The 25,723-nt window shown below is 33.3% G+C and overlaps 1 protein-coding gene across 4 annotated transcripts in view; it reads right to left on the bottom strand.

Annotated features, from left to right (window-relative positions):
- The window catches only part of NUBPL (NUBP iron-sulfur cluster assembly factor, mitochondrial), a 294,710-nt gene that overhangs the window by 224,876 nt on the left and 44,111 nt on the right, over positions 1 to 25,723 (bottom strand). For all 4 annotated transcript variants that reach the window (XR_005654429.1, XM_039870497.1, XM_039870496.1 and 1 more), the window contains exons 5-6: positions 10,084 to 10,123; positions 9,905 to 9,995 (exon numbers count right to left, since the gene is read on the bottom strand). Coding sequence is in view for 3 of the 4 variants with exons in the window: in XM_039870497.1 (XP_039726431.1) it covers positions 9,905 to 9,995; positions 10,084 to 10,123 (131 nt within the window). In the remaining variant the exon portion in view is untranslated. The remainder of the gene's footprint in view (positions 1 to 9,904; positions 9,996 to 10,083; positions 10,124 to 25,723) is intronic.

Genomic DNA, 25,723 nt, shown 5'->3' with positions numbered 1-25,723 from the left:
GGAGAGGTAATTGGAAAAAAAAAAAAAAGCTAATGATATACCAAATGGGAAAAGGGGAGATGACATGCTAGTTCCTGTATCCAGGACAGAGCAAGATGTGATTGAAAAGCCTAAAACCTAAGGAAGAAATTCAAGGAATTGATGGCCAAGAATAGTAAAGTACCTTCATCTTCCCAAGGTACCAAGACTAGGGCTGATCCAAGGCTGATGTAGAGCAGAAGATAATCTGGCTCAGCTATGTATAATCAGAGGGCTACAGCAGGAGGCCTTCAGGTTAGAAAAGAAGCTCCTGGCCTTACAAATTGCTCCAACTAAAAACTACCAGAAGAAGAAGTGAGAATATCAGTGGTTGACACTGGAGAACAATAACTCTCCTTTTCTTATACTTTTATGACTTTATATTATTGCTAGATTGCCCATTCAAACACCTGAGGTCACTAAGTAGTTTTATCAGGTTTTTGAAAAGTGTCCCTACATCTGTGTTAACAGAGACTGGAACACAAGAATAAATTGTGAAGTAATGACACTGACCAACCAGATCTACTCTAACACTTGTGAAATGTGGCATAAGTGACTTGCAATAGGGAGGTGGGGGACAGTTGGTGACAGCCAAAAAAGACTGTAATAGCTTTCTGTCTTAGATAACTACAATAACAACATATAAAAAAAAGAACATTACAATATTCAAAGCTGCATATGTAAGTACTCAGTCATCACAGTGAGTTAGAGGTACTCATGTAAGTCCTCTCTTATAACTAGGAGAAAAAGAAGGGCATTTAAATAGGAAGAAATAACCAGCAATTAATATTCATAGGCTGTTTCTAACTCGTTCTGATAACTAGTTCTTTTCCAATGCTAACCACAGAAATGCTGATATGGAACCTAAAGGAAATCTGTGAAATCTGATATCCTGTAACAATATCACCAACTTGAATAGTAGACACTATGGAATACTCAGCCTTGTTCTTTAAGTTCCAATTTTGACTGCCTTAAGTAAAAAATATTGTAAAACAGTATCTGAAAAATCATCAAAATTTCTAATATATCTAAACATCTTGCTTATGACTACAAGACAAAGTCAGTATATAACTGAAAGTTTATTTTATGATTTTGAACTATGTCTTACACATCTTTGTGTCCTCAGCATCCAACCAATGCCCCAAACATGGTAAGTAGTTACTAAATGTCTGCTGCTGGAGATGACAAAAAGTCCAATGACATTTTAAAAGTACAGCAATAATGATCTGATATGCTCAATAAATAATTAAGTGAATGAATGCATGATAATCAAAAGAAAAAACCCTGATAGATTAATCAAACTGAGCTATTTACTAGATAATACTGTCTCAGAAAAATATTTCAAAGAACCGGGCTTTAGTTATATTAAAATCTACTTTCTTATTCACTAATTTCTAGTTTTTAAAAAGAAAGAAAAATTCAAAACTAGGCTTAACATAATTGACTCTTTAGCCTCAGATTAAGGCCTAAAGAAATCTAAGAGCAATAATTAAGTTATGCTACATAGAAACTTTGCTTCATGTTTAAAGGTTTTTTAAAAGACTTTTATTAAAATATAGCTAAAATACAATATTGTATTAGTTTCAGGTATACAAAATAGTTATTCAACATTTATCTACTTAAAGAAGTCATCGTTATGATAAGTTCAGCAACCATCTGACACCATACAATGCTATCACAATATTATTGATTATATCCCCTATGCTGTATACCACATCCCCATGACCTATTTGTTTATACCTGAAAGTTAGAACCTCTTATTCCCCTTTACTTTCCCCATTTTTAATTTTTCAATTACAGCTGACATTCAATAGTATATGTTTAAAGGGTTTTTAAGGAAAAAAATTATGTCTTAGGTAACTGAAAAACTACTGTCCTGTTCAACTGAATTAATTAGTGTTCTTCATTCCTCAATGCTTCACAAAGGCCTAATTAAGTGTTTTTAAATATGAGACCTGCTAAGTATCTGATGATCTTATTCATAGGAATGAATAAGAAGGTCAGATGCCCAAAACTAACAATGAAGACATTCAATAACTTCATCTATAGTTAATACATAGTCTGTGAACCTTTTCTCCGAAAGGCAAAACATTTCTATGGTATACTTAGATATGGCTAACTTCATTATCTTAACAACATTGTTTAATATTTTAGCTCTTTGCCTAAGTGTCTGGGAACTTCTGAAACAATATATCATACTACAAATCTGGATGAGAAAGGTAATTTATATTGGTTATATAATGTCAAAGGAAGAAAAACAGAGAATTTCCTTAGAAACTATTTAGACTGTAAATGACAAAAAGGTCATTTGAAGCAATTTTCTCATGCCTCCATATATCTTAAAAGTCAGAAGATCTACCGCCACTGCCAAATAAGTATTTAGAAATGATTTAAATACAGATGCCTTATAACTACTAATATTTAAAGATAAACACTGAATTGTTTAACAGTTTACTTTAAGGGTAGCTATAATAATAATTGGTATGATAATTTTTAATATTTTTTTAAGTCAAGTAAGATATAGATTAGAAACTGTTTTTGTTATCTTGACTTTATACTGAAATAGTACTGGTAATATAATTTCATATATATTTTTCTACAATACATTGGGCAATACTTAATAAACCTCTGCTATCTCAAACATCAAATATAGGAAAGAATCTGTTAATTATCCTGCTAAAAACTGGGAAAAATACACCTATTATATAGCTTCTTGTATAATCATTCGCCATTTGAGAAATGATGTATCCAACTTCTTTGGCTCTTCCCATGGGAGGTGCTTAGAGGGCTCAAAAAACTTTTTTTTCATTTTATACAGGATTAAGCAGAGCTTAGCCCACACTCAAAAGCAAAATTCTTTAGGAAACCAAAGGCTTCTCAGAACATTCCTTATTCAGAAGTGAAATTCCATTGTCAGGGAAATCACTAATACCAACTATCAAGGGAAAATGTCTCATTCCTGTTGCACAATCAGCTAAAGTGAAACTGCTTCTTTAGTTGCTAGGAAACAACCAACTCATTATATGCCATTATCAGAACCCTAGAGAAGAAAACTGGCATCTGCTTCACATTTGGGGATACTGGAGATTGAACTAAAAGCACTGAAACTGCTGCCAAAATCCATGATCTCTGGGGTTTACACTGTGACCACAGCAGGTGCTGACACCAAACTAGCCTTTGAAGTTTTCCTTTCTGTAGCTCTTTCTCTAACAGCTAAAATTATTTTCTTCCAACATCCCACATTTTCAAACTCAAAGATTCTAAGACAAGACTTCTTCATTGGAGTTAAACTCATTATATCTATGTTGAGCACAACTTAAGAAAAACAAATAGAACTAAGGAATCTTAACAAATAACAAAAATTTTAAGCTATTAGTTATTCATTGAGAAAATGTACTACGTGTTTATGCCTTTAATTATTTAAAGTCAAAATAAAAGGAAATTGTTTCAAAAATCAGGAGAATAAAAAGGACAACATACTGATAAATCCAGTACTCAAAATGACATTCTAGCATTTATCTGCCTCATTTTCCTAATTAATCATAAAGTTTAACTTCTCTTTTTATGATATGGCATGCTTTTTCGTAATGCATCACATAATGCATTCATGAACATATACCATATTTATTCATCAATCTCTTCCCTTCCTTTTAGGAGATGAGGTTGGAAGGAGGTGGAGTAAAATTACATAGATAAATTACTAGACACTGGCAAGATGAAACCATGAGGCTCCCTATACTACTGCTTCTGCATCCAGAAAGATGTTACCCTTTCAGACGAAGCTGGAGATGTTGACAAACCATCTTCCTTCACCAAATTACAAGAATGATTCCGGCAGGGCTCCTCTATCTTAATGTAATCTTTCCCCGCCCCCCCAACTCTAATGTTCACTTCATTTGAATTACTCACATCTGCCAATCTTGGCTAAATAATGTTACCTTAATATTACTTCATATTTTTATTCTCAAACAATTCATCTCCACACCCCCATCACGCTTACCCTCTACCAATCTGACTCTTACCCAACTTCCTATGTCTTATGAAATATCACTTCCACTTAGGATTGCCAGATTTAGCAAATAAAAATAGAGAACCCTCACTCAGTTAAGTTTGAATATCAGACACACAACAAATAATTTTTTAGTGTAAATATGTCCCAAACAATATTTGGAACATACTCATATTGAAGAATTATTTACTGTGTATTTGATACTCAAACTTAACTAGGTTAAGTTTATCTGGCAACCTTTTTACCACCCCACTGTGAGATTGATACCTTGACTCTTTACATTTTTCTCACTTTAATAGAAAACTACCTTTACTCAGTAATATCTCATTTCTAAATTTCATCTATAAAAAGAGACTAACTTTTCTAATGCCCCTCCTCTGAACAAAACCAATTCATCTGTCACTTTTTAAACCTGTTCTTCCAACAGCTACTGTATCATTTCTTCCCCATCACAGGTAATTTTCACTTATTTGATTCCTCCAATTTTACCCAGCCTCCTGATACTTCCCAAAAACATGTCTTTCTGGAAATCAGGCCTTGACTTCTGTCTTTACTTCATTAATGCCCTATATATTTTTTTCCCTTTAGACTTTCTGCCATGCCAATCCTAGATCTAACAACAGGTTTGCCCATGTTGAGTTTCAGGCTTCAGAATGTTGCTAAAGAGTTGGCAAAAATAAAAAATTATGATATTTAGTATCCGGTGGGCCTTTGCTGCTACACGGAGATCCTATCACTCATCTCTTCATCATTTATTTTTTTATTCCTCAGAAAGCAATTAAAAAGCACTGGCTCTGGACCATCATATGCCTAAATTTGATTTCAGAACCACCAGCATGAGTTAGTGTCACCTAGGGTAATCTATTAAAAGTGCAAACTCCTTCGCCCTCCCTTGGATCTAGTGAAGGAAAATCTTTAAGTGGGGGAGTGTAACAGGAAGGCTATAAATCTGAATTTTCAGCTAGCCCTCCAGATAAATTTTATGAATACTGAAATTTGTGAGCCAAATTTTCTCTATTGAGTGAAGTCACTATCTTTTTCCTTCCAATGAGATCAAGGAAATAATTTATTAACCTCTTTTTAGTACCAGGTATGATGGGGTTTCCTCATCTGATCTTCTTTCCATTCTATTCACCAAACTTGGAACTACACATTTATTTTCCAAAAATAACTCATGTGTTAACATTTTAAGCCCATTCCTTTTTGCCTTTTTTCACAATATTCATCTTTCAATAATCCCCTCATTTTCTAGAATCTTCAGTCCCACTTTACTCTATCCTATAATTTGGAAAAGGTATGGCTATCCTTTTTGGAAAACAAATAAAAAGGGTCTTCATTTGATACCATTTCTCCTTAGGCTTCCATCCTATTTTCTTTTCCTTTTCCCCACTCTCTACCCCCATGTATGGTCTATTTTATTTAACAAGCAGAATAAACCTCTACTTCTACGGTCTTTCCATATATCTATTCTTAAACCCCTGATTTTTTCATTCACTGTTCTACTAAAGGATAACAAATGGCCACCTAACAACTATTACCTCCTTGCCTTTTTTCATTCCTCATTCTGAACTATCATTCTTAAAACTCTGCAGACCAGTGGTTCCCAAACTTGTCTACACACTGGAGTCAGTTGAAAATCTCCAAAAATGCAACCCAGAAGCTCATCAATTTTTTTTTTTTGTTCAAGAGTTTCTATAGAGTTTAATCTGCAGCCCAATCCCCTTCTCCTTCCCAGAGGCCAGTGGGCAGGACGGAAAGTTCCAACCCTCTAAACACTTGGTCTTTCTGGTGACCAGCCCCATTCTAAGGCTATCTAGGGGCCCCAGCCTAAGTTATCTCACTAGCATGAACTCAAAAAGAAGATCCTTATGAATGACAAGAGACATTCCTATCACTCAGGAAATGCTAAGGGTTATAGGGCTTTGGGTCAGGATGCAAGAACAAAGAATGCACATATTCCTATTATACCAAAACTATAAAAAAAACCTTTATCTCAATTCACACACAAAAATTAATTCAAGATGTACAAGCCAGAATTACAAAGCTTTGAGAGTACAATATGTGAGGATATCTTTACAGCCTTGGGGTAGACAGGCAAAGATTTCTTAGAACACAAAAAGTACCAGGAAAAAAAAAAATTTTTTTTTAATAAACTGGATTACATGAAACTTTAAAACTTCAGCTCATCAAGAAGCAAGTAACAGACTGGGAGAAATATTCCCAATACATATATATAACAGTGAACTTATAGCCAGAATATATTAAAACTTCTGCAACGCAATTACAAGAAGAAAAATAAACCAATAAAAAATGAGTAAAAGAGCTGAACGAATGCTTCACAAAAAAATATACAGCAAAATCTAATATGCACATGAAAAGAGGCTCAACATCATTGGCCATCAGGGAAACAGAAATTAAAACCATAAAAAGATACCATTTCACACCCACTAGTGAAGAGACTGACAACACCGAATGTTGACAAAGATGTGAAGCAACTGGAACTCTTATGAACATGTGTACAAGTATTTAAAGCAGCATTATTCATTATAGCGAAAAATTAGAGACTACCTAAATATCCACAAACAGAATAGACAAATAGAATTTGGTTATATTCATGCAATGGAATACTATGCAGCAATAAAAAGAACTCAACTACAGAGGGTGACTTTCAAAAGCATTAGGCTTAGAGAAAATAACAAGATACAAAAGGCTAGGCTCCTGTAGAGTTCCATTTATATAAAGTATAAAAACATGCAACAGTGATGGCCTATGGATGGGAGATTGAATAGAACAAAGACCAGTGTAACTATCTAGGGTGGGCAGAAATGTTCTCTATGGTTACATAAGTACATACATTTATCAAAAAATCACTGAACTATACATATAAGACTGTGCACTTCATTGTATGCATAAGTTTAATTCAATAAAATATCGTAAGAGAAAAAAAAAATTTAAACCAGACTTCCAGTTCAAGATGGCATACTAACCGCAAGTATTTATCTTCTCCCCCTAAAACAGTAACTAGGAAAGGACATGAAAGGAACTTCTAGAACATTGGTATTTTATTTATCTTTTCCTGAGATTATATATATTTGGTGTTTTACTTTGGAATAATTTATCTGTACACTTATGGTTCATAGACACTTATTATACATGTTATACTCAATTTTTTTACTCAATGAATCAGGTAACTTCTATAATCCACTACTATGCAGAGCATCTATCCAGCTACTAAATTTTCACTAAGGATGGTAAACTTACCAAATGCTGTTCTGCTTTCTAAAACAAACAAACAAAAAAAGCAGTTCAGGTGATCAGCATGGTCACAGTGTAGTCCGAAATATCAGCTTTTCAATTCTCATTAAAATGTGCTGATGACAGAAGTTGCTTTACAAAAGACTGTAAGATAAATATTCAGTCTAATATCCATACCCTAGAGGTTACTCTAGGTATCCTCTGATTATCCCAATAAAGTAAGTTATAAATCCGTTTTCTCAATCCATCTTTCATCCTGATACTTTATAGTACGTTTGCTAAAAATGTATCTTCAGCACCTATCTGAGTAAACTGACTTTTATACAATTTATTTGTCAGAGAACTAATTTCCAAATCTCCACTAGGTCCTCTGCCAGACTATCAAATTCCCTAAATATTTTTAAGCTGAGCATTTGACAAAAGTTGAGAAGAACAATGAATAAAATCAATGACTAAAGTGTTGAGACCATGGCTGAATTCAGAAATCAAAAATTATATAATGCCAGCAATTAACACAGTTATTCCATATTCTCTGACAGTATTCAGTTGTATATGAAAGAGGCTGGGTTATGGAAGAACACTGACTGAGAATGTGGAATTGGGATCTGCCCCTCCTCTCTTCCCCAACACCCCACAAAATAAAAAACATATATATATTCTCTGGTTCCTTCAGACTTTTGATTCTTTCACCTCTGGTCTCAAAACGTTTTCTTCATTTATAAAAGCAGGTACTGAATATAACTTTGAACTTTGCGCACACTCTTTTTGTAGCCTAATTAATTTGAACTATTAGGTTTAATCTCACTTATTCTGTGGGAGACTCCCTCTGCCTCTCTCCTGAAGGCACATGCATTCCCATTCCCATTCCCTTTCTTTCTCTCTGTCTCTCCTTCCCTCCTTCTCTCCCTCTCTCCCTCTCTCCCTCTCCCTACCCCTTACCCTCAAGGGCTCGTTTGCAGAGATGCTTTTGTCACCTGTTGGAATTTGAGATTTAAAATGGTCCCTGCGATTTTAAAAAGGACACACAGAGGTAGGAAAGAGAACTTGCACACATCTTGCTGAGAACAGACTGTAGGGCTAGGGAATCCTGCATCGCTGAGCTGTGAGCACCAGTGCTTGGCCTGAATCTCCCTATCTCTTATCTCTAAGTTTCTGATTACTGTGGAAAGCAGAAGTATTTCCACCTTCTTGTGACTATCCATAAAGGATTGAGAAGAATTCTGAATCATTTCTCGTTGATAATTATAACAGCAATATAAGAGGGAGAAAATTCATATTTGAAATATTCTTACAACAAAATTAGAATTCTCTTTTTGGTGTTTCTGAAGTTCTATTGACTCTATCAACTAAATCAACACTGGTTTAGAATTTCCTTAAAAAAAAAAAAAAAAGAGGCTAAATTAATCCAGACAAATAAAGATCAAAAAGGAAATGGTAGAGAAAAGATATTGTTAGGAGTAGAACTAAAACAACCAACTGTGGGATCTGTGTGTAGAAGAGGAGGAGATGCACCCAAGAGACTTAGAGGCGCTAGGAAAATAGGAGGATACTGGAACCAGAGATCAAAGAACACATTTATCAGAACTCAAGCAGCAGAAGAAAGACATTACAATGAAAAAAGACGACTTTCAAAGTTCAAGACATATTTCATCTACTTACTATCGCAATTGGAAATAAATATGTATTTCATTTAAAAATGTAAATATTGATATAGAAATATTTATAATTATATATTTATGTAAATCTGTATTTATGTTTATGCAAATATATTTGTGCAAATATATATTTATATATGGAAAAATATAAATATATGAACATTTTATATAAATGTATATAAATAATTTATATAGAAATATAAGTATTTCTATATATAAATACATATATAGAAATATCTATGATTCAAACTGGCAACCTATAGCATGGTACCTGCACCAAAGTAAAATCTGAATAAGAGGTAACTGATGTAAGTTGGTAGATAAAATCCAAATTACTCATAATATTTATCTAGAATATAATTAATTATAAATTCACACTACTAAGAAAAAATTAAAATTTATTGCTATGAATAACATACAGCCCATCTGATATTTTTAGATTATCCAATCAACTGTTCACTTCCTTAAGGATAAATTAAAGTTGATTGAACATGTATTATAGAGACAAATATATAGCCATATGTACTCAGAGTAAAACAAAATTTTATTTTGTTCGGAAGCAATTTTAAATCACAAGCACTATAGTTTATACAATTTTTTTCTTATATCTGAGTAACTCCTACACTGCCCTTATAACTCATATTGGCTAAAATGAGATTAACCATAAATCTAAATAAGGCATATTACTTATAAAATAGATCATTTCATCTTACTACAGACTCAACAGAGCAACAAAGCAATATAAGACATTAGGATTTTTAATACTCATAAGCAATGGGAAAGATTACATCATATAACAATGAAATTTGGACTTGGCGCCACATATCTTATTATACATTCAGTCTATCAACTGGATTCTTTTGCAAAACATCTCAAACCTAAATGCAAATTTAATAGTTCTCTAATCAGTAAATGCATTAACCACAGTGTGCCAATAATAACAGGATACTTAATGCAATTTTCATACCTGCCTCAACAGTTTCTCAACGGCTGACATTACCATAAGGCCTCTCCAAACAACTGGAGCAGTCTCTTCAACCAGGAAGCCCATAGACATACTGCAACAATAAACCAAAAATACAACTAATTTACATAAATTAATCAATATTATTCTGAGAAGTAACAAAGTAAAAAAGATATGCTTACCAAGCAATACCATAATTCAAAAGAGGCCTCATTAGGTTGCCTGAAATAAGAAAAAACATGTCTCTTTTAGAAGAGTAAGTCATTATATATAAACATATAGATTTGTTTTCTTATCAGTGTGTCAAATTATAAATACAAATAGCTACTCAACTGCTACTATTTTAAGTTCCAACTAATTCTCCTCAATTTACAACAATTTAAACATTATATCCAGCATAGAAATAATATTTTCAATAGATGCAACATCTAAAAATAGTTGGGATATTGTTTTATTAAGAAACAATTCATCTACCATTTTCAAATATGCTTCTAAACAATATCGTCAATAAGTATTTTTTCCAATTTTATTCATATATATAGATATAAAATTTACATATATGTTTATCTGAGTATACATGTGCACACACGAACACATCTAATTGGTTCTCCCTATTTCGTTTCTTTTTCTTAATTAATTTGGAAAGTATACAAATCCAAAAAAAGTAGAAAAAATCTATTCTGTACCTCGACATAACAAAAGCCATATATGAAAACCCACAGCAAGCCTCATACTCAAGGGTAAAAGATTGAAAGTTTTTCCTCAAAGATTAGGAGCAAGGATGCCTTCTTTTGCCACATCCATTCGACACAATACTGAAAGTTATAGCCTGAGCAATTAGGCAAGAAAAATAAATAAATGATATGCCAGTTGGACAGGAAGAAGTAAGTTTTTCTGTTTGTAGATGATATGATCTTATATATAGAAAACCCTGAAGATTCTACAAAAGAAAAAAAACTATTAAAGTTAAAAATTAATTCAGGGAAATAGCAGGACAGAGTCAACACACAAAAATCAGTTGCACTTCTACATACAAACGATGAACAATCTGAAATGGGAATTATGAAAACAATTCCATTTACAACAGCATCAAAAAGAATCAAATACTTAGGAATTAACCAAAGAAGTCAAAGACTCATTCAAGTAAAACTATAAGACTTTGCTGAAAGGAATTGAAGAAGACATAAATAAAAGTAAATAAATCTCATGTTCATTGACTAGAAGACTTAATAATGTTAAGATGTCAATACTACCTAATTTACATGTTCAATGCAATTCCTATCAAAATCCCAATGAAATTTGTTTCAGAAATAGAAAAATCCATCCTAAAATTATATGGAAAATCCAGAAATCCCAAATTAATTTTGAAAAAGAAGAACAAAGCTGGAGGACTCATGTTTCCCGATTTCAAAACTTACTACAAAGCTACGGTAATCAAAACAGTGTGGTACTGGCATAAAGGTGACATGTAGACCAATGGAATAGAATTGAGAGCTCAGAAATAAACTCTTGCACATATATTCAAACAATTTTTGATGGCTGGTGGGGGCAGGGGGGGCAAAATCATTCAATGGGTAAAGGATGGTCTTTTTAACAAATGGTGCTGGGAAAATTGGATATCCACATACAAAATAATGAAGTTGTACCCTAACCTAGCACCATATATAAAAATTAACTCAATGGGGGAAAAAATGGCATAGATGATAGATTTTCTGTTTACCCCTCTGGAGACCAAATCAAAGTTGGAATGAAAACAAGGAGCATCAGCAAGAAAAAAATTGCAGGGGATCTAGATGAACAAGCCATACAGCTAGGGAGAAATCCAAGAAAGCACTCTGCAACGGCAGAAGGTAGGATGGGGTGAGGACACAGGGCTGCCCAGTCTCAGTGGCTGAGACGGAGGATGCAGCAGCGGCAGATGCCTCTTAAAGAGGCTGCGTCTGTGAGCGGATTTTCACAGTGACGGGACCTGCTCATTCTCAGTACCAGTACCAATTCAGCTGCACGCTGGGAGCACCAGGGATTTACAGGGAGACACTGTTGGAGTGAGAGTCGCGAGACTCGGTACAGAAGTGCTGGCGGTATCCATTGTTTCCTGTTGAGCCCTACCCCCTACCAGTGCGCCAGACCCTGCGCCGCCATAGCTGAAACGTCATCAAACTGGATAATAGAGGTCGCTCCGCTCAGAGGATTCTCTGAAACCCTGCCTCCCCCAACTCGCGGCCCCACCCAAGCCACATCCAGGTTTATCCTCAGCGAGTCAGGTGCTCCTTGCTGAGCAGTGCCTAGAATCACACTGGAGGCAGCTGGCTTCGGTTTCTGACGTGGCCTTTTTAGTCAACTATTAGCACAGCATCTGTGGATTGCTTGCTCAGTCTTAACAAGTGGCCCCAGAGGGATAGAGGCTTGGGCTAAATTTTGCCTGAAGCTGAACCCCTCTCAGGACTGTGCCACTGGAAACCTACTTCACAAATCCACACTAACAAGACCGGAAGACTTAGGAGCTTTCCTTAGTACATAGAAACAGGCACAGAAAGGCAGACAAAGAAGCAGAAACTATATGAGAGAACAGAACAGAGATCCAGATATAATGGAGTCAAGTAATCTAACAGATGCAGAGTTCAAAACACTGATTATAAAGATGCTCAATGAACTTTTGGGAAGTGTAGAAACTCCAAAAAAGAGATTAAAAAAAAAAACATAAAAATGGAAATGGAAATTATAAAAGGGAACCAGTCTGAAATGGAGAACACATTATCTGAGATGAGAAGCATATTAAATGGAATAAACAAAGTGAATAAAGAAAAGGATCAATGCTCTACCTAGAGGATGGGAAAGCCAAGGACACTCAATCAGAATGGCAAGAGATAAGATGCCAAGACTATAAAAATAATTTAAGGAGCATGTGGGACACTATTAAGGGTCCAAATATCCGTCTGATCAGCATAACTGAAGAAAATCAAGATGTTGAACAGCTGTTTGAAGAAATAATGATGGAAGTCTTCCCTAACCTGTTGAAGGAAATGGACATAAAACCCCAGGAAGCTCAGAGAATTCCAAAAACCAGGGATCCAAAGAGGCCTACACCAAGACACATCATGATTAAAATGCCATGTATTTAATAGCAATTCATCCTAAACTATCACCCAGTTGTGTAAATATCAAATACAATCAAATGTACTAAGTATTTAAGGTCATCATCTTGAACAAGATTCTGCTGGACCTTTTATTATAGTGTTTTTGAACAACAGAGGTTTTTACTTTTTATGTAATCAAACTAATCAATTTTTTCCTTTCTAGTTGACTATTTTTCAGTCTTGGATTAGAAAATCTTCCCTAAAATATTGTCATTGAGATAATCTCTTCTATTGTCTTCTAAACACTTTATAATTTTGTATTTCACATTTAAGTCCTTAACCCATCTGGAATTAATTTGTATATGGTGTGAAGATCTGTTTTCTTTTTATTTCCATGATGAGAATAAATTGTCCCACCATCAACAATCTGCAATGCCAGCTCTGTCATAAATCAGGTTTCCAAATATGTGTAAGTCTGTTTCTGGGCTTCCTATTCAGTTCCACCAGCACATTTGTCTATCCTTGAGCCAATACAAAACACGGTATGTAGTACTGTAGCTTTATAATAAGTCCTTCTATCTGGCAAAGCAAGTCCTCTTCTGGTTCTCTCTCTTCAGGAATGTCTTACCTATTTATAGCCCTTTGCTCCTCTTTATAAATTGTAAATTCAACTTTATCACTTTCCACAAATAGAATTTTGATAGAAATTGCAAGACTATTAAGAGAACTGACTTCTTTGTAACATTTGGACTTTCCTATCCATGAACATCATTGGTTTCTCTATTTATAGATATCTTTAAAAATCTTTCAATAATGCTTTAGAATTTTTTTCTACATAAGAGTTGTATATTTTTGTTAAGATTTGTTCCCATGTGACCTGTATTTTTGAAACTATTTGTATCTTTTTCAAAATTGCATTTTCTAACTCTTTATTGCTGATATAGAAATTTAATTTTCTCACATATTAATCTATCTAGCACCCTACTAAATCCTGATTCATTTTAATATTGTGCATAATTTAAAAAATTTTTCTTTGTGAATAATATTTTCTGCAAATAATGACAGTTCGCTTCTTTTATTCAACTCCTTATTCGTAAGCGTTAGTATGTGTTTGGATTTATTTTTTAGGCTAGAAATGCCTGTATGATGTTAATTAAAAATTATGATACCAAGTCTCCTTGTCTTATTCCTAATTTTAAATGCAAGACTTTTAACCATTCACCATTGAGTATGATTCTTGCTACATATTTTTTACAGCTACATTATATCAGATTAAATAAAATTCCCTTTAATCCTAGTTTGAGAAGAGTTTTGATCATAAATCGTTGTTGAGTTTTACAGAATGCTTTTTCAGTATCTCTCGGAATTATCATATACTTTTTCTCCTTTAATTTTCTAAAATGGTGAGTTACATTAACAAATTTTTTATAATGCTGGACCAAACTTGCTTCCCTGACTTAAACTCAATTTAATCACAATACAGTTGCTTTACATAATGCTGGACTTGGTTTGCTAATATTTGCTTAAGATTTTTTACGTATGTTAATTAGGGAGACTGACCTGTAATTTTCTCTTTTTGTTCTATCCTTCTAAAGTTTTACTAGCCTGATAAACTAGGCTGGGAAATATTATATATTTTTCTATTCCATGAATGAGAAAATCTTTCTGTAAGATTGTAATTATTATTATGGATCGGCATAAAGTTGTCCAAACATTTTCCTATATTTGAAACACATGGTTGCATCTGTCAAGTCCCTTTTTTACCTCCAATACATTTACAGGTCTTCTTTTTTTATTTTTTTTTTTTAACTCTACCTTGCCAGCCATTTGTCTAATTTATTAGTCTTTTCAAAAACCAATTTTTGGTTCTATTGATCCTTTCTACCACATCTTTGTTTTCAAATTCATTAATTTCTGCTCTTAATCACTTCCTTCCTTCTAGTTTCTTTGAGTTTACTATACTGTTCTAACTTCTTAAGTTACATAGTTATTAGCTCGTTTATATTCAGCCTTTTTTCTTTTTTAAATATAAATATTTGACACTATTATATAACTCTAAATATTATTTTAGCTTTATCCCACAAATTTGCATTTTCATTATCATTTCTTCTTTCGACCATGGGTTATCTAGAAACTGTTTCTAATTTCCAAATGTGTACATGTTTTTAGTTATCATTTTATAATACATTTGTAAATTGTGTGGCAGTTGGAGAATGTGGTCTGAACGATACCAATCTTTGAAATGCATTGAAACTTGCTTCATGGCCTCGCATATGGTCAATTTTTATAAATGTTCCAGGTTTGCTTGAAAAGAATTTCTTTATATGGCCATTAGATCAAGTTTAGATGAAGGCATAATGTTTTACCTTCAGTAATACTTTTGCTTTAAAGTCTATTTTGTCTGCTTACTTTGAAAAAATAAAAAAATAAAGTCTATTTTGTTTGATATTAACATAACTACACCCGCTTTCATTTTGCCTGATTTGTCATTTTCAATTCCTTAACTTTTAACCTATGTATATTTTTATGTTTTAGGTGTATCTCTTACAAATAGCTTTAATTTACCTGGAATCTACTTTCATTTTCTTTTTGTTTTCTCCTGTCTTAACAATATTATTCTTTTAACTAGAAAGTTGTATAATATTTATATTTATATTGCTGACATATTTGGATTCATATCTACTATTTTGTACTTTCTCTTTGCCTCACTATTTTTATTTTTTGGTAGCCTTATTTTTTTATTGAGATTCTTCTCCTCATTTTATTTTCCCCCTTTTTGGCAGAGAAATCACACCGTCTATTTTTATTCTAATAATAATTACCCAGAAATTTAAACAAGCATATTTAAAGTGTAAAGTGTATCAATACCTCTACCTTTTTTTCCTTTGAATTCTTCAAATCCACTCACTCCCTCTCCTAGGCCAATTCATATGCTACTATTGTCTTAAATTTTAGCTCTACCTTGGAAAATTCTCAGCCATTATCTTTTTAAATATTGCCTCTGCCACATTTCCCCCATTATCTACTTCTAGAACTCTGATTAGACCTATGCTGAACCTTCTCATCCTATCCTCCATGTTCCTCAAAATTTCATTTTTATTCCCAACTCTTCTTCTTTATGTACTACCATCTGGGTGTTTTCTTTTTATCTATATTTCAGTTAACTAGTTTCCTCTTTAGTTGTGTCTAACCTTTTCCTTTATCTGTCCATTTATTTCCACTTTACCCAGAGCTACGGCCAGCACATATCCCCAGTAACTACCAATATAAGGAAAATTTCATTGGACACTTATTAAAAATGTCATCCTTTGGGTGTCACAGCTTTTATATGGTGATTCTCCATTGAATCTTCCTCCCTCCTTAGGCACCAAACTTTGTCTCTATTCCTTCATAAATAGACCTATAAAATATAAGCCCTAAGCCACCAAGGATTAGCAGGTAATACCTGGGTAAATATCAATTCCAGTGCACAATTTCACCAATTAGTTCACATATTCTTGTTATTTCTAAGTTCTGAGAAATTCCCTTCCTTCCTACTACCTCAAGCATGCATTGAAAAGTAATTTTTTGTTAATATTTTATGTAATATTTTATGCTGTTACAGGAAGAGTTTTTCTGAACATCTAATCTGCCATGCTGCCAGAATTTGAAATGGAAAACTGCTGATTCTTATACAGTGATTTTATATCCTTTAAAATATCTTCCAGAACGCTATTTTTCATATAGTTTTTTGATTACTTCTTTTGAATTTTCTAGGTAGACCAACATATTACATGGGAATAATGATGATTTTGTCTTTTCCTATCAACTATTAATAATCTTTACTTCCTTTTCTTATTTTAGCACAATGGCTAAAATCTGCAATAGCAATGGCAGCCTCATCTTGTTTTTAATGTAACACCAAAATAAAATAGAATATGGGTATCATCTATCCATCTACTCCTACATCTGATCTAAGTAGTTTGACTCTGTCCAAAACATGGCTTGAAGTTCAAACTGTAAGTCTGAAATTGAAACTAGGTGTTATGGACTGAATGTTGTGGCCCCCCAAATTTGTGTTAAAATCCTAACGCTCAATGTGATGATATTAAAAGGTAGAGTCTATAGGAGGTCATGAGGGTAGAGCTCTCATGAATGGGACCAGTGTTCTTATAAAAGAGACTAGAGAGTGCTCTTGTCCTTCCTGCCATGAAAGGACAAAGATATTGGCCTCCTCTGAACCAGGAATCAGGTCCCCACCAGATATCGAGTCACCTGGCACCGGGATCTTGGATTACCCAGCCTCCAGAGCTGTGGGAAATAAATGTTTGTAGTTTAAGCAACCTAGTCTATAGGTTTCTTATTATAGCAATCTGAATAGACTAAGACTGGAACAATCAACAGTCTTTTCACAAAATTGAAAATCAAAATATCTAACACTATAAAGGAACAATCTTTATTAAATTGCAATCCAGAGAAAATTTGTACTTTAAATGTTTCATATTTCATATTTAAATTATGAACTGAAAACTGAGCAATGTAAGAAGATTCATCACCATGTTAAATGTGTTTCTTCAGAATTTAACAGGGAAAAATATACACTGAAACTCTTAAACACGTACAACATATACATTAAAAAGAAAGTTAAAAGGCACATTTTTTGTTATCTTCTCCTATGTATCAGCAAACAAACTTAATACTGCCTAAAAGCATTTTATTTTAAATAATAAAATTACAGAACTGGATGTTGGTATAGACTGAAAGGAAAGCTTGAATGAGAACTCATGATTACATGTACTAATTAGTATATCTGCTCGAAAATTTTATTTGAAGAAAATGTATACAGTAATTCCTCCACATAAACTTAACAGAAAAACTATCAAAGAGTACAAACTACTGGTTGAAAGTTTACATAGAAACTTTGGAATCCACTGTCCTGTAAGTTATAGCTTTTGAAGAGACCACTATTAGCTGAAGTTATCATGACACAGATCATTATTTCTTACCTCCTGTATCTCCATGAGAGCTCCTGAATTAAAGCATGAAAGACACTTACTATAAGTCAAACCATTTCGATAGTCACAATGCCACTCACAGAATGAATGACACTCTGTTGCATCCTCTGCACTCTATTACAACAAAGATCTATCATTTCTAACAGGTGTTAAATTTAATTGATTGTATGTCACCAGTGGATTTCAAACAGCTTTTGAGACTAACTTTTATATTATAAATTAATTATCAAACTAGAATAGACACTGTGACCATGATAAACTGAAAAGAAATACCCATAAGAAAGGTTGCTTTAAATCTTTCTATTAAAGCTGTTATTAATATTCCAAGGATAACTCTGATCTAGAATCAGATCTTCTTTTTTTCTGTAGGGATCCCATTGTTCATGAATCAGCTTAGACATTTCTATGTACTTGGTATATAGCCTTAAAAAAATCTCTGTACCTTCTACTGGGTTCCCTGGCTCCAACACTAAAGAGTTTAAAATATAGTTGAACATTAAGGTTCAGTAACACATGTCTAAAAATTTTATAAATTAAAATCATGTAACTAGACACATTAAATCCATTTTTTAAAAGGAGGATAGACAGTATAGCCAAGAATATACCACCTCATTTTATAAATTTTAAGGGCTATTTAGACATAGAGTAAAGGAAATAAACAAAATAGTTTTATAAAAACAAAGCTTTCTCCACATATTGGGAAGATACTCAAAGGTATAAGAACCTTCAAAAAGTAGGAAAGGATAGCCAGTGCAATTTTTACTTTCACTTTCTCACCTTCTACTCTCCTATCCCTTCTTTTCCTTCTAAAACCAAGAACCCTTCTTATGAGAAATTAGATGCAAGAAAAGAGTTGCATCCACTATTGTTCTTTCAGGAGAACTTAAAGTAGCTGAGTGAGACGATGTAGTTCCATCAGTAAATAATACCCAGGAAAAGTTCAGAATACCCTACTTGTTTACCTAGAAGAAAAGAAGAAGGATTTAGAGGGAAAGTGAGTAAAGATGAAAGAATGAAATGTGTCAAAACTCAAGTACAGATCTGGACAGCCAAAAAAACAATATCATAATATTTCATCTAGCAGTGGAAATGGAGCGGGATATAGAATATTAAAGAAGGGAGCAGAGAGTAAGACTATAAAGAAAATTTTTCAGTGTTTTTACAATTGTACATCTATCACTCTTAACATTAAAATTTCATTTATCTTCAGCATACTTTCTCTTTTTTGTACCAGCTTAGAACCTACACCATCCCAGGCATTCCTCCATCTCAAAGCTGAAAGCCATTTAGGCTTATCTTTCTCGAAATCCAACCTCTTTCCTAACAACAAAGAAAAAACTTCCCCTTTCTTTTCCAGCTTATCCCTTCCCCAAAACAAGATTGTCATTGTCTCATGTGGTGGTTTTTATTAAGAATCTGATACAAGTAAACCACATTGAGAAATTAGGCTTTGTAGAGGAGAAACGTATTTTTTAAATGGTAACTGTTCACTGGAATGTAAATGGGAGAGTGTATAAGGGATATTTTGGAACAGGGGTGATAGCTCAGGTTCATACCTACTCTGGGACTAACATTTTCTTCATTTAGCTAATCATTCAGAAAATATTTACTGAGTAACTAGAAGTATAGAGATACACTTGACATCCTATTCTTGCCAGTTTACATCGTAGAGTTTAACAGGAAGAAGTGAAAGGAAGGCTAGAAAAAATAGGCAATAATAGGACTTTAGGGAAGAATGGTAAATACTTGCTTTACATAGTGTTATTCCAACAACCCATACACCGCCATTCCCGGCCTCCAGCCCGCCTTATACCAGCCTTGGCATCACTAATTAATCACTAACTGATCAAATTCTTTCTTACTGAAACGAACTCAGAATTTTTTAAATGTTATATTCCAGGTAACTGGCTATTATTTAAGATGAAAACTATGTGTTATCTCTAAGTTAAAGGCATCTGGGAAGGAAAAGTTTTAAAGATGACAGAAAGAGCCATTATACTCCGTCTATAAGAGTAACAAAAATTATGTGTCATGCAGTACTGCACAGATACTTAACAGATATATTTCACTGAATCCATCCCACAATCCTATGAGGCAAGTACTACCTCCACTTCACAGCTGAGGCTATCCCCAGCCTCCGCTCTGCTTAACTAAATTCCCTTCTTCTATAGCAGCCTCCAAACCAGCTCTACATAATCATTCCTTCTTCTCACCTCCTCCAGCATCTGACATTAAATGTTACCTATGTGATTATTTATGTTTCTTCTGCCTCTATCCTGCCTCCCCAACTACATATTATATATTCCCTTTGCTTAGTATAGTTAGTGCTCAAAAATATGTTTATGTAATAGCCAAAACAATTTTGTAAATAGCTAAACAGCCAAAAGTAAAGATATAGTAAAAGAAACCTTCATACTCGATATTTAGTCATCCAAGACTTTTTAGTGCAGTGAAATATTATTTCTTATAAGCAATTAGCCACTTACCAGCTATGGCCTTGGGCAAGCTGTCTTCATATGATATAGGAGGTCTTCATATGTCATTCTTCATATGAAGTAGTTGAAAATCAGAAAACTAAGGTAATCTGCCCAAAGTTAAGCAGCTAGCAACAAAAGCAGTAAGGATTTGAATCTAGGTCTATTTCTTTTTTTTATTTTTACTGAATTTATTGGGGCAACATTGGTTAACAAAATTATATAAGTTTCAAGTATACAATTCAATAATGTATCACAAGTACATTGCATTGTGTGTTCACCACCCAAAGTTAAATTTCCTTCCATCACCACATATTTGACCCCCTCTACCTTTATCTACTTCCCTGCTCCTTCTTTTTCCTCTAGTAACCATTAGACTGTTGTGTCTATGAGTCTCTGACTGTCTTGTTCATTTGTTGCTTTCAGTTTTCTACCCCTCATAAGAGTGTTATCATATGGTTCTTAACTTTTTCTGTCTGGCTTATTTCTTCTAGCATGATAATCTCAAGATCCATTAATGTTGTCACAAATGGCAGTATTTCATCTTTTCTTATGGCTGAATATTATTCTATTGTACATATGTAACACATCTTCTTTATCCAATCATCTATCAAAGGACACCTCAGTTGTCCCCATGTCTTGGCCACCATGAATAATGCTGCAATGAACATCAGGGTGCATATATCTTTATGGATAAATGTTCAAATTTTGGGGGTAGATACCCAGAAGAGGGATTGCTGGGTCATATGGTAATTTTAATTTTTTGAGGAACCTCCATACTGTTTTCTGGAGTGGCTGTACCAATTTACATTCTCACCAGCAGTGTATGAGTGCTTTTCCCCACAACCTCTCCAACGCATATTACTTGTCTTGTTGATAACAGCCATTCTTACATGTGTGAGGTGGTATCATTGTGGTTTCGATTTGCATTTCCCTAATATGTAGAGAAATTGAGCATCTTTTCATATGTCTGTTGGCCGTTTGTATGTCTTCTTAGAAGTGTCTATTCAGGTCCTCTGCCTATTTTTTAATTGGGTTGTTTGTTTTGTTGTTGTTGTTGTTGTTGTTGCTGAGTTGTATGAGTTCCTTATATATTTTAGATATTAGCCCCTTATCAGAGGTGTTGTTTACAAATATCTTCTCCCATTCAATTGGTTGCTTCTTTGTTTTGTTGATGGTTTCTTTTGCTGTACAGAAGCTTTTTAGTTTGATACAGCCCATTCATTTATTCTGGCTTTTACTTCTTTTGCCTTTGAGGTCAAATTCATAAAATCCTCTCTAAAAGCAAGGTCCATGAGTTTATTTAGTACTTATGTTTTCTGCTATGCAATTTACTGTTTCAGGTCTTATATTTAGGTCTTCTATCCATTTCATTTAAAAATAAATCTAGGCCTATTTCATCCTAAGTCTCATATTCTTTCCACATACATGACCAAAGGAGGAGGAGGTAGAAGGTCATGACAACATATATGAGATCAGAAGATAACACACAGTTGGAAGGTAAGCTATTATAGGAGCAGCTTTTCCTTCTATTGCCTGATATGTCCAAAGTCCCTGAAATAATATAACAGTGCTCTGATACATCAATTTATTCTGTAATTAATCTGAATCATCTTTTAAGTCCATGAAAGGTCTTAGCTAGGGTTACCAGCTGTAAAATTGCAGTTGACTATTTTTGGTTATTGTGATATATCTTTTAACTAAATTTCTGTAATCCCCGATCTTTTTGCTTATATAGTGGCATTTCCAGCCTTCTTATCTATTTATATGACAAATAAGACTGGTTTTCTTCTATTAGTCCACCTGGCTTCTAAAAATCTCAAATTCATTTTTAAGTAGAAATAGCGAGCTACAAGTACAAGAGAATCAGGAGCTGAGACTTGAAACATGGTAGCAATACATGCCCATAAAACAGTGACCAAAGAAGAGCATTTAGTGATAAGTTAGCAGAACAAAAGTGACATAGTGGGACAAGAAAAAGATATAGTAGCCATATGATAAGGGCTTAACACGAAACTGCACTTCTTATAATAACTAAAATGCCTGTTAATGTGTATGTTGTGAAGCAACAATAAAGTCTAAACATAAAAAATATTATGACAAAATTATGACTGCCACTATAAAAAGACCCAATTAAGAACATAAACAGAATACAAGAGAGAAAATAGATGTACAGCTAAAGACAAAAAAAAACTGGCTTTAGTGTGGCCTTTATACCAGTGTGGTGAAAAAAAATTATATAAACTTAATTTGTTTTAAGAGGAAAGGAAAAGATACAAAGCATAAAAATGAAAAACTATTTTAAGAAGACTACTGAAAATATTGATTTAACAAAAAATGCTATAATAAAAAAAGATATAGCTGTGAAGTAATAAAAAATTATAATAAAGACATGAAAACTATAAAATAAAAGATTTATAAATACTCAGGGGCCAACTCCTTTCCATAAACACTTTGTATTTACAAGAAAAGCCTTACTACATTACCCATTCAGTTATATTAGAGGTTTGGGGGCTTAATGAATAGCCCATATATGAGAGTATATAGATAAGAAATAAAAGGAAAGAATAAGAAGCAAAGTCACAGATGTCTGTGACCCCACAGTAAACTGGAGACTATCCAGAGGGTAATGAAACTTCGCAATGTTGGATAGTTTTGTGATTTTGGTTACAAAGCATTTCTAGAATAGTAAAAATTCAACGCTATGCCATTCAAGATTATAGGCAATTAACTTATATAATAGCTGTAACCCTAAGAAAGACTAAATATAAATTACATGTCTGTAAAAAATAAATTTTATTTTAAAAGACCAATGAATACTCATCATTTAAGACTGACTTCTTCCCATTCACTCACTCATTCAACTTATTTACTGATTACCTACTATATACCAAGCAAAGTTTGGAATTAGGGATACAATGGCAAAGAAAAACAGACACAGCATCATGAAACAAAGTTTATGGGAGAGAAAGACGCTAACCACACAATCAGTAGACAAATGTAAACTTGCAACCAAAAAAGGCCTACAAAGGAGAGCACAGAATTTGGCCTTATCAAGAGGTTTTTGGTACAAAAGAACAAAACGAACAAACAAAAAAACCTTCATTCTTCAAAGAAGCACTCCACAAACTTGATAGTTTCATAAAGTTTGTTTTTTATGTAGTATTGGTATCTTTAAAATCAGGGCACAGATATTGAAAATATTATTACTAAAGGGGGGAGGGGAAGGCATCATTTATCTAAAGAGAAGGAAACTTTAAGTGGGTATTACTCAATACTTGAGATAGCCCATTCCTCAAAAATGTCACTCATGCTATAAAACTACTCCTAGAAGAAAACATACCCAGTGAACTCTTTAACATTGTTCTTAGTAATATTTTTTGTATATATATATCCTCGCATAAGGAAAACAAAAGAATAAATGGGACTACATCAAACTAAAAAGTTTTTGCACGGCAAAGGAAACGATCAACATAACAAAAAGCCAACCCACTGACTGGGAAAAGATATTTGCTAAAGACATCCGATAAGGGGCTAATATCCAAAATATAGAAAGAACTCATACAACTTAACACCAAAAAAATAAACAATCCAATTTAAAAAAGAGCAGAGGACCTGAATAAATATTTCTCCAAAGAGATCATATAGATGACCAACAGACAATATGAAAAGATGTTCAACATCACTAATTATCAGAGGAATACAAATTAAAACCATAATGAGATATCACCTCACACCTGTCAGAATGGCTATCATCAATAAATTTTTTAAAAAGAACAAGTGTTGGCAAGGATGTGGAGAAGAGAACTTGGTGCATTGTTGGTGGGATTGCAAATTGGTGCAGCCAGCATGAAAACCAGTCTGGTGTTTCCTCAAAAAAATTAATAATTAGACTACCTTACAACCCTGCAATTCCACTTGAGGGCATTTTTCTGAAGAAATCCAAAACACTAATTTGAAAAGCTATATGTATCCCTATGCTCACTGAAGCATTATTTACAATAGCCAAGATATCGAAGCAACCTAAGTATCCATCAATAGATGAATGGATAAAGAAGATATGGTACATATATACAATGGAGTATTACTCGGCCATAACAAAAGAATAAAATTTTACCACTCATGACAACATGGACAGAACTAGAGGGTATTACACTAAGAAAATAAGTCAGACAAAGACAAACAATATATTTCACTTATATGTGGAATCTAAAGAACAAAATAAATGATGAAACAAAACAGAAACAGACTAATAAATACAGAGAACAAACTGATGGTTGCCAGATGGAAGGTGGGTTGGAGGGCTAGGTGAAAAAAGTGAAGAGATTAAGAAGTACAAATTGGCAGTTACGAAACAGTCACAGAGATTTAAAATACAGGATAGGAAACATGGTCAATAATATAATAATAACTATGTATGATGCCATGTGAGTACTAGACTTTTCGAGGGGATCACTTCTTAAATAAATGTCTAACCACTATGCTGAACATTTGATTCTAATATAATACTGAATGTCAACTGTAATTGAAAAATAAAAATTTTTTGAAAAGTCACTCATGCTAAAAATGCTAAGTTAAAATTTGAGAAACAATTCAGCTTTTTAAACAAATACCCAAAGATCCAGAATAGTATCTAATTTCAAAACAGTTTTAAACATAGGCATTTTTATATTTAGCCTTCAAAGAAGTAGCCAATGGACATTAAGTAAGAAGACAGCATTTTGCAATGAAAGCCACTTCCACAAAAAGCTTAGTTAGGTTTTATCTTTATACACATTTGAAATTACTTGGACTCAAACCAATGTCAACTAGTTTATGTCTTAAAGACTTCCTCTGTATACATGTCTTAACATTTTTGATAACACTGTCACTACTGGAACAAATCTTTTATTTGAATCTCATAAGAGTAAAGAACTAAACTTGTCAAAGTCCAATGAAAGATATTATGTGAATATTAAGAGATTTACTCCTCCTTGACAACATAAAATATACAGTTAAAAGTTAAAAAATATAACTTCAGCAGTCTCAACTCCATATACATAGCATATTATCTCCTCATATGTTTACTTTCAGGAATGTCAACTTTTAGGGGGCCTTTATTATGCAAAAATGACTACCCATAGTTACTTGTATTTAATATTTAATTAATTAAAACAGTATGTTTTTACACTGTTTTATAAGTTTCATGTTCATCTTACAAATCATGTTATTTTATATATAATTTATAAGTTTAGTATAAAAATAAAAACAATTACTTCCTTTATTCATGTTTAATTA

Source organism: Pteropus medius, unplaced genomic scaffold, assembly GCF_902729225.1.
Source record: "Pteropus medius unplaced genomic scaffold, Ma_sr-lr_union100, whole genome shotgun sequence".
In the NCBI taxonomy this organism is placed as follows: domain Eukaryota; kingdom Metazoa; phylum Chordata; class Mammalia; order Chiroptera; family Pteropodidae; genus Pteropus; species Pteropus medius.
The sequence above is the reverse complement of the archived record's forward strand: the minus strand, read 5'-3'. Positions and strand labels throughout refer to the sequence as shown.